This window comes from Oryctolagus cuniculus, chromosome 20 (assembly GCF_964237555.1).
Source record: "Oryctolagus cuniculus chromosome 20, mOryCun1.1, whole genome shotgun sequence".
NCBI classification, from domain to species: domain Eukaryota; kingdom Metazoa; phylum Chordata; class Mammalia; order Lagomorpha; family Leporidae; genus Oryctolagus; species Oryctolagus cuniculus.
Window position 1 is genome coordinate 38,489,864 of NC_091451.1, and position 14,178 is coordinate 38,504,041.

The 14,178-nt window shown below is 41.9% G+C and overlaps 1 protein-coding gene across 1 annotated transcript in view; it reads left to right on the top strand.

Annotated features, from left to right (window-relative positions):
- UNC79 (unc-79 homolog, NALCN channel complex subunit) overlaps positions 1-14,178 on the top strand; it is a 265,206-nt gene that overhangs the window by 92,653 nt on the left and 158,375 nt on the right. The window contains exons 9-12 of the mRNA XM_070065557.1: positions 3,623-3,687; positions 8,616-8,704; positions 9,370-9,410; positions 11,699-11,727. Of these exons, the coding sequence (XP_069921658.1) occupies positions 3,623-3,687; positions 8,616-8,704; positions 9,370-9,410; positions 11,699-11,727 (224 nt within the window). The remainder of the gene's footprint in view (positions 1-3,622; positions 3,688-8,615; positions 8,705-9,369; positions 9,411-11,698; positions 11,728-14,178) is intronic.

The following is a 14,178-nucleotide window of genomic DNA, read 5'->3' on the forward strand; positions in this document are numbered from 1 at the left end:
CTGGATTTCATGAATATTATATTATCCAGTGTCTGGATTTTGTTGTCTTCCATTAAAGTGTGCTGAAGTTTATTTTGACAGTCAAGTTACTTGTGGATCAACCCTACCTTTTTGATGTTTGTTCTTTGTTAGGGTGAACCTATAGTAGCCTTTTCCATAACATTAGACTCAAAAGAGATCCTACTCAGATTGCTGGTGCTTTTTCTTTATTCTTTGACACTCTGCTCTGCAAATTTTTAACTATCTCTAAACTACAGCTTCTGTCCCCTGAACTCACCACAAGAGGCCTACCCTACTCATAGCTTAACTTTTTAATTTATTTATTTATTTTATTTATTTTTTTGACAGGCAGAGTGGACAGTGAGAGAGACAGAGAGAAAGGTCTTCCTTTTCCGTTGGTTCACCCTCCAATGGCCACCACGGCCCGCGCACTGCGGCCAGTACACTGCGCTGATCCGAAGCCAGGAGCCAGGTGCTTCTCCTGGTCTCCCATGTGGGTGCAGGGCCCAGTGACTTGGGCCATCCTCCACTGCACTCCCGGGCCACAGCAGGGAGCTGGACTGGAAGAGGAGCAACCGGGACAGAATCTGGGCTCCGACCGGGACTAGAACCCGGGGTGCTGGCACCACAGGGGGAGGATTAGCCTATTGATCTGCAGCACCGGCCATAGCTTAACTTTTGAAAATAGTTTTTTCATATGTACTTCTCAATTTTCTAGTTGGTTATGTTGGGAAGGCAAGTCTAATGCCAACTGCCTCATCATAGTTGGAAGCAGCATTCTTGTCTATTGTGTTTTTAATTTTTTGTTATTTTTGAGTAGAGACCTATCATGACTGTACTTACCACAAAATAAGATATGTAGATTGACCTTATATCAGAATCAATTATAGAGCTTTTCCTAATTACAAATAATTGTGCTTTATCTTTAGCAATTTTGATTCAGTAGACTTAACATGGATTTCAGACATTGTATTTTAAAAACCTTGATATCTGATTTCTGATACACAGTGAAAACTAGAATTCACTGGTTTAGTAAGTTAAATCTAGTATGGCTTTGATGACCTTAAGTGGCATATCCTACAACCAGTTCTTCCATTTAGTAAAAGTGTAGTGGAAAATGTGAGGAGCAGGACCTCCTGGATATCTGTCCCACCCAGTAAAAAGCATTGCTTTCTGATGGTCTTGATCAAGTGCTATGGCTGGTGCACATTCTAATTTGTTTGTGCCTATGCTAGTGGTTGTTACATATTTTGAATATAACTTCTGTCTATACGTGTCAAGAACTTCTCACTATTTACAAAGCAAACTGCAAGCACTCTCATACTATGCTAATTCAGAAATGGATAGCAGATTTCATTTTTGGTGCCAACTCTGTTTTGACTGGTGGTGACTGCTTGGATCATAGTGGTATTCCAAGGCCAGTTCTGGACTCAGCGTGAAGGAATGCTGTGGTGAATTAGTGATGTCTGTCGTGAGCTTGAGACTGAAGAAATGGAACACAGATCACACATATTTTCAATGCATGTACTGGCTCAAGGCAATCTTTTTTCTTTACATTTCTCTAATTGCAGAACATGTTTCTTTTCTTTATATTCTGTTGACTTTACCACATGTGGGAAACAAACCTTATGGATGTGGAATACTATACACAAACTATGTCTTCATTCATCTGTTACTTTACTCGTTCATTTGTCTGTCTAAAATATTATCAGTCTCATGTTATTAGAGAAGTGGTCTCTGACTTGTACATCTTGCCTTATTTTAAAATAAATAGACCTGTTGTATATTTTTATTTTTAAATTTTAGTTATTTATTTTCACTTTATTTGAAAGGCAGAGAGACAGAGAGACAAAGAGAGATCTTCCATCTATTGGTTCACTCTCCAAATGCCCACAACAGCTGTGACTGGGCCAGGAGAAAGCCAGGAGCCTGGAACTCAGCCCAGCTATCCCGTGTTGTTAGCAGGGACCCAAGTACTTCGGCCGTTATCTGTTTCCTTCCAAGATGCACATTATCAGGAAGCTGTTCAGGAACAGAGGACCCCGGTCTTGAGCCAGGAACTCTGATGCGGGACGCAGGCATCCCAAGAGGCATCTTAGCCACTGCACCAAAACCTTGCTCGTTATTTTATACTTCTTTTTTTTTTGACAGGCAGAGTGGACAGTGAGAGAGAGAGACAGAGAGAAAGGTCTTCCTTTACCGTTGGTTCACCCTCCAATGGCTGCTGCGGCTGGTGCACTGCGGCCGGCACACCGCGCTGATCCGAAGCCAGGAGCCAGGTGCTTCTCCTGGTCTCCCATGTGCGTGCAGGGCTCAAGCACTTGGGCCATCCTCCACCGCACTCCCTGGCCACAGCAGAGAGCTGGCCTGGAAGAGGGGCAACCGGGACAGAATCCGACACCCTGACTGGGACTAGAACCCGGGGTGCCGGCGCCGCAGGCAGAGGATTAGCCTAGTGAGCCGCAGCGCTGGCCTATTTTGCACTTTTGATAGTCAGGGGCTCTGTTAACTATATTTCCCTGAATTCCAGATGAGACACGAGTCTTATACAGCATGTAACAACAGGAGAGAAGATTGAATAGAACATTTTTAATATAGTTGAAGCATAATCTGTATCATTAATAATACATCTATTTGAATTATAATTGAATATTAACTAAGGAGAAGTGTCCGCTCATCTGCGAATTCTTGTATATTAGTCCAATCATTGTCCTACAAGATTAGTTGTCCTACTTTCAAGCATAGAAACCCATTCCTGTTTCTTTTTTTGTTTTTTAATGATGGGATATTGTTAGCTAAGTGCTCCAGTCTATAGATTCATCTAGATGGTGCTAATTACTGGTTGTTATTTTCACTGGCATATTCTGGGTAACTTGGTCCTTTCGCTCATTCTGTATGTTTGCTGAATTAAGGTATTGGGTACAGGTGACAGCACAGCAGCAGAGGTTCAGTGTGTGAGTCGCGTGTGTGAGAGAGGATGCTTCATCTGGGCCAAAGGCCGCATCTTTGTTGCCTTCACATGCGATAGGGTGGGGTGGGGAATGGAAGGTTGGAGGATTCATTCCCATTCGTTTCAGTTGTTATGAACTTGAAATGCTTCCTGTTGCCAAAAATAATGATATTTAACATAGTATATTATAGTGAAAAGCACAGTGCTGAGACCCGAGAGTTAGAGCTTCTGGTCCCAGCCTGCCACTTACTAACTCTGAGACCACACCCAACTATTTAACCTTTTAAACTTTAACTTACTGTTATGTGAAATTAGATGAGTAGTCTTCTGTACCAATTTCTCACCCCAGAGTTGTTGCGGGAAGAAAGTGAAACCACAGTTGTAGAAACCTTTGAGCACTTATTAATGTCATGCTATTGTTTATATACCATTTTATACTGTATATGTCATCTTACAATGGCTTGTCCCTCTCCCTGGGAAAATGGATAGATTTGTGATATGTTTGCCTAATTTTTAAATTTGTCGTAAACTTGTAAAAAAACATTATGATAGGAAGACTTCTGGTGAGCTATTTAGGAAAAAAAGAAACCTAGTGAAGCATCGACTGTGTGTGTACTGGGAGCATGAATGTTTTCAATGAGAAATATTCACCAGCTTTGCTTTGCTTTGCAGCTTGGAATCCCATCCACTGCCAGCACATTGAATGCCACAATGCAATTAACAAGCCAGCTGTGAAGGTACTGTGTCATTAGAGCCAGCTCCTTGTTGCTTTGTTAGTGGTCAAATAATTAGCAGCAAATTGCTGAATGAATGGAGTAAGGTTGCCTCCTAAAACTGAAGCCTGTGTTCTGCTGTCATCTCAAGAACCTCACATTCAGTTTGACAGTACTTGGGCAGATTGTGTCAAGGCAGAACAATGAATCACTGTTCTGTCTGTAGGTTTGGGGTATGAGTTCATTGCCAAGTGCTGTGTAGCACTAAGCTAATTATCCAAGGAATCCTGCTGAAACTCTTATATAGCCCTTAACTGGCTTCTATCTGAGCCAGTAAATGCAAGGAAATGTATTTCTCCCCTGTTTTCATTTATATGCTAGAAAATAAGAATGCCAAGTGTGTGACTATGCAAATTCAAGAGTTATAAGGCAACATTTTTTTATAAAATTCAGTCAACTCAAATCACACATGTGACAGAGCTGAAATGATTGAGCAGTTAGATAGCATATATGAGGAAAGCTACAGTAGAGTTAAAGGCATAGTGGTTTAGAGAGGTAAATTCACTTTCCTAACATCACAGTTAGTGGCAGAACTGGAGGGAGAACGGGCATCCTGGCTCTCAGCCTCATTTGCTTTCCTCTCTGTCAACTTGGCTATGTCCTCGGATGACCCTGAAGCTTGGAAGCTGAGTGTTAAGAAAAATAATTACATCTTTTTAACAAAATTGCTTATGGTGTATTTGTTAGATACAACATACTTGGCTGTATAGACATGTGTCTGGATTGCAAAAGCTAATTTTTGTATCTTAAAGTGTGGGCGTTGGCTGAATTTATTAGAGAACCCACTGTCATGGAGTTTGCTTCTTCTGTTTTGCACTTGATCTTAGCCAAAAGGCCGAGAAGGGATTCTTCTGTTCTGCACAGACTGTGCAGATTACCGAATAATAGAAAACAAATACTTTCACTTTATAGAAACAGTGTAGAAGAGGTAAAATTAGATCTTACAAATATAAAAAGGAAACAAAAGCATGTTTCATACACCAACAGTGGCAGAGGAGTACATTTTCATCTAGCTCTGTCATATGAGTAAAGAGCATCTTTATATGATTGTATTTAGTATCTGCTTTTAATGGAGGAAAACTGAATGCATCGTGTTGAGAAAGCTCAGATGAGGGTGCCTTCCAATGCAAGTGTAGGCCTCTTCTGTTCTACTCTGTAGACTACTGAAGTAGGCACTGGGGCTTCAAAGGTACCTTTCTTGGATGTGAGGATGTTCGGAGCTAAACACAAGTGAGTTTGTGTGTTATTCCTGGAGTTCTGCTTGAGTCTTTACACCGAGGAGGTTTTCACTGTTCCCTCTTCCTGTGTCTCTGTGTCTTTCCTTCCCCTTATCACTCACCCAGACATCCAGAGGCCGGGGGTTCTCCTTGTTTGACTCCTCCAGTTAGTTTTCCCTGATTTTGTGTGAGGCTGCATTCTCAGGAGTCCCTTGACATCTTGGTTAGACACATTTTCCAGCTTCCCCCGACAGAAATCATCCTGAATTAGATTGGCCCCATCCTTCCTAGGCAAACAGTGCTAACCACTCCTGTGGGTTGTCCTCACATTTTCCCTAATAGGCAGTCCTCCAGGATAGACCAAACCATCTTATTTTCTGTCATTTAAAAAATAGAGTTGAAGTTCATGTAACATAATTGAACCACTTTCAAGCTAACAATTCGGTGGCATTTGGTGCATTCACAGTATTGACAGCCGCAGCCTCTGTTCAGTCCCAGGACATTGTTATTACTCCTAAAACTTCACTTTCCGAGCTCTGGCTTGCCTAAAGAGCTTCCCTTTTTACTTTTACTCTACACTTTCTAGAATGACACCATTCTTTAATGATTAAAACATCCTTATTTCTTTGAAAGGAAGAGTGACAGAAGGGAGAGACAGAAACAGAGATACACACGTGTGCACGTGCACACACACACACACACACACACAGAGATCTTCCATCTACTAGTTTGCTTTCCAAATGCTCACAATAGCCAGGGCTGGGCCAAGCTGAAGCCAGCAGCCACGAGCTCCATCTGAGTCTTCGGTGTGGATAGCAGGAACCCAAGTACCATTGCCTCCTAGTGGCACTCCTAGGTGCATTAGCAGGCGCCTGGATTGGAAGCTGAGGTGGACTCTATCCCAGGCAATCTGATATGGGATACAGGCATCTGGAGTGATGGCTTAACCCACTGAACAACGGCTGCTCCAAAGGCACCACTCTTGTTAATGCTTCCTGCAGTGGGGCTGTGTTGACACTACAACAGGTCTGGCTCAGTGCTGTTTTTCTTTACAAAATGAGTACTTTCAGGCCTACACCATCACCATCTGATATCAGACATGCAGATACTTACTAAGTAACATTAAAGGAAAAGGAAATTTATGGAATTGTATAGGACACAAACTTAGTTGAAAAATTACATATATGTATATTCACATTTATACACACAGTAAAAAATCACCAGTAATACTCATCAGAATATTCCCAGGATGGCATTGAGATGGAGGGCTAGTTAGTAAGCTTTTTGAATTGATTTTTTCCATTCTCCTAAGCCTCTACATTGGACATAGAGGGATCTTCAAAAAATTTTATGAAAAAATACTTATACTGAAAGAACTACTCATGATTTTTTTTGCATCAAAATAAATTCATCTGTTAATTCCAATTTCTCTATGAGCTCTTGGAAGTACCCTCACGGGTTGTATTTATAGACAGAAAAATAAACAGTTTTAATGTAAACCCAGAAATAAGCATGTTAACGTGAGCATGGGTGTAAACTGATCTCTTTAGAATGGACTAGGACTAACTCGACAGCTACAAATCTAGCAGGTCACATCAGCAAAGTCCTGGAGCAGATCCCTGGTCAGCTAGCTCATCCCCAATGGCTCTTTATAGTTCCCACATCCTAGGAGATTTTCCTTTTGAGGTCAGTGACAGAGGTAGAGAGAGACATAAAGATAGTGAAGAGATAGGTAAAGAAGAGAGAGAGTAAACAATGATCCCTTAGAAGGAGGTCTGCATCATGTACTTGGGGAACACTCAGGGTAACCAGTCAGTCATCAGCAGAAATCTGATATTTTTGTAGCAGTGCACTATACCACTAGGCACTTATGACTTGCCAAATATAAAAGTTATGAGGCCTTTGTTGCAATAGGCTGCAAAGGAAGTGGTTTTGGGGCAAGAGCCGAGAGTTGTGATAGGATTAAAGGGGTAACTACATTGGAGCTTATAGTTTATGATATCATACTCTTCTTTTGGTTTGGCTTAGTTCGATTTGAGATTCACTTTATGAAATACTTTGGAGTCCTGATCATTACCTGAGAAGACTGGGGTTGGCAAACAGTGGTCCACAGCCAGGTCTAGCCTGCTGCTTGCTTTGGTGAATAAAGTTTTACTGGAACCCAGCTACGCTCGTCTGCTTATGTATTACCTATGGCGGTGTTCATGCTATACACGCAGACAGTGTGCCCCACAAACCCGAACTGTCTGCTCTCTGGACACTCACAGGAAAAAGTGTGTCAGTCCCTGATCTAGCACACCATTGCGAGGAACCAAGGAAGGTACACAAGGCCTGCAGGGCCCTCAGCATCAGACGATCTATAATCTATAAATTTGGTGGTATAATTTTTAAAATTGTAGCAATTCTATCTCTTGTTTCCCCAGTTGTTGAAACTCCTTCTGGTTTTAACTTTGAATTACAGGCTGGTTGCGTTGTAAGTTTGGGTCATTTCCCCCTTTCACATCAGTGAAGCCAGCAGAGAGGGTGAAGTCCCAGAAGTTCGTGTAGAAGCTTTAGGCGTGTGATGAAATAATCTCTTACAGCCTGCGTGGATTATTTCTTCGGAGTGACAGGAACAGAATCCAGAGTGACTTTGATAAATCATAGAAATTTAAACTGACGCAAAGCCCACAATGAAACTCGTCATGTGGGTGTTTTCTTCACTTGATTTATTTGAAAGATCCTGATGATCAGCTGTAAAATTAACGCTTTTCATCTCTGTGGCTTAGACTACTGAAAACAGCAATACACAACAAGGAACAGCAGGGGCCAACAAATTATAGGTCACATGTAGAAATAAAAAACACGTGAGCATGAAACTTTGGATGACTGATTCAAAGAGCTGAGAGCAGAGCAGGAGAAGCGAAACCCTCCATGTTAGAGTTAATGCCAGCTTTGATGTGTGTCTTAAGACGAGCATGTTGTTATCAGGTAGGGGTTTGAGATCTCAATGATGTATTTTCCTTTTCCTAAGGGGATTTCTATGTTTATTATCCATATAGCAAATTGAGTAGCCACTGAACAAAATGATTTTTTTTCTCTCTTTTAAAAAATTTTATTTATTTGAAAGGCAGGGGGTGGGGGATGGAGAGAGAGGGAGTGAGAGAGGATCTCCCATCTACTGGTTCACCCCTCAAATGCCTGCAATGGTTAGGGCTTGGCCAGGCTGAAGCAGGGAGTCAGGAGCTGAATCTGAGTCTCTCCTACGTGAGAGGCAGGGACCCAACTACTTGAGCCATCACTGCTGCCTGCCAGGGTGCTCATTGGCAGGAAGCTGGAATTGGAAGCAGAGCTGAGACTTGAACCCGGGTACTGTGATATGGGGCAGGGACATTCCAATCCAACTGCTAGGCCAAATGCTTAAGCCAGTATAATGTTTTGTCTTTGTGAAATGAGGGTAGATTTCTTGACACCAGCTGCTACTTAAATTGTAAATAACAGGAGAAATGAAAAAATGACAGTGGACTTATCAGCCAGTGAAGGAAAAACAGTTATATGTTGAATGAGTTCTGCCAAAAATCTTTATTCCACTTTGCTTTTGACAGTGGATTTCCATTTGTGCGTTTGTGTTTGTGGTACAGGGAATATGATCGCTGAGGCGCAGGAGGGTTCATTCTGTGTTTTTATGTGTTTCAGATGTGTATAGATCCTTCCCTGTCGGTAGCTTTGGGTGATAAACCACCTCCGTTATATCTCTGTGAAGAGTGCAGCGAGAGGATTGCGGGGTAGGTATCAGGTCCTTGAAAGAAAGGAAGTAGGGCAACAGTGCGAGGGCGAGAGAATCACCTGGACGTAATGGTTACATTGCCCAAGTTGCCCCCTAGTCTTTGTTTTTTAAAAGATTAATGTGTCTAACATTTAACTTTACAGATTAATGTGTCTGATATTTAAAGAATAGCAAACTTTTATTTGGAAAATTTCAGTTTTGAAATCTTTGGCTCTGCAGTATTTCTATCTGTGTGACAAGAGAAAATGACTTCACTTAGTAAAGCAGCTCCAATTTTAAAACAACCCCATTAGAAACCCCACAAAGAAAAATAGATGTAAGGGAAAACTGTGGTTTCCAAACATGACATGCAGCTCAAGTGGGTTCTCTTTGCCTGCTGCTTTCACAGTCACGCTCAGCTTCGTACAGATCATGCAGTATTTTGGTTGGCATAATTAGCATCTGGAAAGTATCATTTAAAGATAACTGAATATGATGAAATGCCTATAATTTATAATTTAGCTGGAATGCATTACACATTTTAAAAGCTTATTGTGATTGTGCTCTTAATTATACGTCCTTTCTCTTGAAGGCTTTTCAGCAATAGTGTGGGACTTAAAAACATTCATGTGGAAGGATTACATTTCAGTGCAGCTCAAAAACGAGTTTTGTTTTTCTTTGTAGGGACCACAGCGAGTGGTTGATTGATGTTCTTCTGCCACAAGGTACGGTTTACTTCAGAAAGGCTGAATAATGAGTAATCATGACTAATGACATGGTTAATTCATCTCCTTTTGTACTACTTTATTTTACAAAGACGGTAATCAAAGCATTATATTCCCTGACTCTTCATTGATATGAAGCATTATATCATTGTCTTGTGTGTAATATACACATACACTTACTAATGAGGGAAGAAGATGAACTCTGTCAAAGCTAAGGTTAGATATTGCGATTAGAATTCCCGCTGACGGAAGCCCAGCTGAATTACGTGAAAAGGGATTTTCTGGACACGTCACAGATGTTGCCGATGTTATGTGCCCGGCCAGATCAGACAGGGAATGAGGGCCATCAGCGTCAGTAGGAAGAGAACTGGATGAAGGGCCTGTCCCTGCCAACATTATTGTGGCTCTGGATTTTGGGGGAAAATAATTTAATTGCTCTGAGAGTCAGTCTTCGCATCAGTAGGGGTTAAATTAAAAGTAACCCATCTGAATGGGGAGACAAGATCTGTGATGATTCTTATGTTTGTTAGAGTTCTAGAAGCCACCCCTTAAAGTTGGTGGGCGCAGACAGCATCCCAGTGCACACAGGAGAAGTGGGTATTCCAAACACCTAACTGGAAGGAGGCTGAGTGACAAGGAAGAGTACTCAGGGGAGCAGGGAAAGTTGAAAGGCGAAAAAAAGCTGAAGGTGTACTGAATCCACAGCGGCGACAGAGGGAAACTGTGACTCAGCTGAAGAGAAAGATCCATCTGAAAAGTCCATCTAAAAGGAAATGCAAGAATCTTATATTAATTAAACTGTGTGAATATTTTTAACTTGAGCCTTTTGTTTTATGAAAAGTACATCATTTCTTTGTAGTATGTATAACTTTGAATATGAGGTCATCCCAACCTTAACAGAAATGTTAATTTAGTGAGTGCTTGCAGGCTGTGAAATGGAACAATAGCATCAGCCTCTATGTCCTTCAAATGGGCATTTTGAAAATTTATATAAGAACATCTGGAAATATTTGTATGGGTAAAGATAACTTTTTTCTTTAAATTAGGCCACTTTGTCATTGAACTGCCAGTGCTCTATGGTAAAACTCATAGTCATGATCTAAAATGCATTTTAAATATCAGATGTATTGTTGAATTCTGGTCATCATCTTCAGGTGATAATCATCTTTGGAAGAAAATTGATAACTTTTCATTACTCACCTGTGAATGTGACACTAAGTTCAGGTTTTTGAAGAAAAACTCTAGAACACAAAACTGTTAAGTAACCATTAATTGTACAAAACCAGTTTTAAAACTGAGTTGTAAATTTCATTAACATTGTACTACTGATTCATACTTTCTAGAAGGATTTGTGATAGCTTTACTTTTGGTCTTTCACACAGATGGTAACAATTTATTCCATATTCTTTATTTATTCTATAAATAAAATGTCAGTCCACTTTTTTGCACAATTAACTATTTCAGGGGAACATTACTAGATTCTTAGAAAAATTATTTTCAAGTATTCTCAAGCATCAATTTTTATAGAAATAATTGATGTGCCCAGTAAACAGAATTCTTATCTATTCATTAGAGTCAACTCCACATGTAGGTGGTAGTGTGACAGCCTTGCTCCAACTGGTCTACCTGTAGGTTTGAGAACTGCTTTTACTTAACTAACAGTGAATCCCACCAGTGAAGACATAAATACATTGATGGTTCTGGTTTACATAGTCCAAGTCAGTCAGATTCTTCTTTAGTGTTGATTTGGTAAGTCAGACCCTGGTGACGCTCTGGGTCTACCCTGTCAGCCCAGTGCCACAGAACAATGGGAAAGGCAGCAAATGGTGACTCTCAGGACGCAGCTCTCTGTTTGCCTCTACCAGTGATAGCCTGTGTGGTTTCTGAGGAGCTCATCCAACCACACTGGCCCTCAATTTTTCCACCTGTAAAATGGGGAGATCAGATTAAAATTGTTTAGCTTCAGCATAATCTGATTTCTAAGGCATAGGTGAGAAGGTTGAATTACTTTTGAGAAAAGGTGATATAGATGCAGCGTGCCGGTGTTTTTAACCCCATTAAATGTAAACTACAGTGATGCCCAGATGAAAAAAGATATATTTCATGCTTTCTGGAGGAAGCAGAAGCCAACAAAAATAGATGGCAATTTATGAGACAAGTCAAAAGCTGTTTTGGCCAAGTCTAGAGGTTGTGCTACTAAGATTGCTTTTGTATTCTCCTTCCTGGATGCCCTAATTTAAAACGGGCTCTCTTTCTCTGTTGATATTTTATGTACCTTCCCCTTACAGCTGAAATATCGGCTATATGTCAGAAAAAGGTAAGAGCTGGCCATCTGTGTGGTGGGGCATGATTTGCTGTGTTTGTGTGTAAATCCACTCGTTGACATCTGCCTCATTTCTGCACCCTGGTTTCCCAGTGTGTACATGTCACCCTGTTTGTGAAGGGGGAAAGGACATAATTTAGCATGCAAGGTTGCTATGTCCAGATAGTTCTATTTCCATCTCTGCTTTTGCTCACCCATCCTGTGCACAGTGTTTTTGTTAAATAATTTGAAATAAAAGCATATGTGTAATTCTGGGACAGGTGTCTAATTAAAAAAGCTTTGGATGATACTGCAAGTCCTAGGACTTAGTTTTAGTAAAGGATTTATTTTGTGTGCTGGAAATATTTATTGTTTTGAAGAAGAATGCAAATAGTCCAATTTATATGTGTCATATAGCATGACTCTTTATGGTAAACATTCAATTATGTTGAACAATATATCCAGCTAAAGGTTCCTCCTCTAAAATTTCCCTTACCCATACTTCATAACAGTTTCTCTAAGCCACTTACATCAGCTCTTACTGTTTTAGCAGTTGGAACGTAAAGAAAGGTGCTGGGGTATCATATAAAAAGCTTTGACTAGTTGGTTGAGATGCTTGGATTCTGGGTAGCTCTGTTCCCTCCTAACCATGTGGACTTTGTGCAAGTCCTCTAAGCTTCTCGGCAGATTGATCATGAGTAGGTGCATTTGGAGGGCTGTCTCACTCATTGCTGCATAACAAACTGTCCTAAACTGTAGTGACTAATAATGACCAGTTACTGTGATAAGCCCCTCTAGGCTCACTCATGTATGACAGTCAGTGGGTAATCAGGCTGCGGGACTGGCTGGCTCTGGCTGGCCTCGTTTCCTTGGAATTGTTGGGATGACTGGGATGTCTGGGCCTCCCTCTTTCCAGGAAGTGTCTTATCCTGGAGGCTAGGCTGGACTTCTTCACGAGGCAGCAAGTTCAAGTTCACAAGCAGCAGTGGTTGGCATGATGGGAGAGGAAATCGCAAAATCCCTTGAAACAGAGGCTCAGAAGCCACACAATGACATTTCCGTGGCATTGCATTGGTTAAAGCAAGTCCCAAAGCCAACCCGGATTCAAAGAGGGGGAAATGGGATCCTTCAGATTATACAAGGAGTGGCAAGAACTTTGTGGTTACATTTAGTCTACCACAATATAACCCCGACATAATTATTTATATTCTTTTTTTAAAAAAAATTTATTTTACTTATTTGAAAGGCATAGTTACAGAGAGAGAGAGAGAGAGAAAGGGAGAGAGGGAGAGAGGGAGAGAGAGATGCATCCACTGGTTCATTCCTCAGATGTCCACAACGGTCAGGCCTGGACCAGGCCACAGCCAGGAGCCAGGAGCTTCATCCAGGTCTCCCACACGGGTGCAGGAGCCCAAGCACTTGGACCATCCTCTGTTGCTTTCCCGGGTGCGTTAGCAGGGAGCTGGAACAGAAGTGGAACAGCTGGGACTTGAACGGGCACCCATGTGGGATGCCAGCATTGCAGGCAGCAGCCCAACCCTCTAAGCCACAACACGGGCCCAAGTTATTTATATTCTTTTTTTTTTTTTTTTTTTTTTTTTGACAGGCAGAGTGGACAGTGAGAGAGAGAGACAGAGAGAGAAAGGTCTTCCTTTTGCCGTTGGTTCACCCTCCAATGGCCGCCGCTGCAGCCGGCGCACCGCGCTGATCCTGGCAGGAGCCAGGAGCCAGGTGCTTTTCCTGGTCTCCCATGGGGTGCAGGGCCCAAGCACCTGGGCCATCCTCCACTGCACTCCCTGGCCATAGCAGAGAGCTGGCCTGGAAGAGGGGCAACCGGGACAGAATCCGGCGCCCCAACCGGGACTAGAACCCGGTGTGCCGGCGCCGCAAGGTGGAGGATTAGCCTAGTGAGCCACGGCGCCGGCTCAAGTTATTTATATTCTTATCATATGCAAAATATGTTCAGCACCTTATAAACCGCCCCCCCCAAATATTATTGATTTTTGGCTTCAGACTTAAAGTTCAGTGTCTCATGATTTGAATCCAGTATGGTCACTGATGGGACTCTTTGGTTATTAAGTCTGTTAACTTAGGGAACTAACAGGGAGAGTTGCCTGCTCTCTACATACATAGACACAGTGCTGAAACAGGGACAGGGTAACAGCAATAAAGCTGTGTTCAAGGAGGAAGAGGAAGCAGAGGATAGCCACTGGTCTATAAGCAGCTGCAGCCATGAACATGCCAACAGTTCCTCTGTCTCCGGCAAGTGTGTTTTCAGTGAGATCTGGTTTTGCTCTATCTCCCTAATTCATTCTTGTCTTCCTGGGCTCTTGGTTCTGCACTTTAAGATACCTTCATCTTCAATAAGAAATGGCCCATGTTGCAGCCGAGTGACTCTCCCAGTCTGTGTCCTCCACGCAGAAGTTGAGGGTCCCACAGAACTTTTCATTTTGAGTGGTGTCCCTT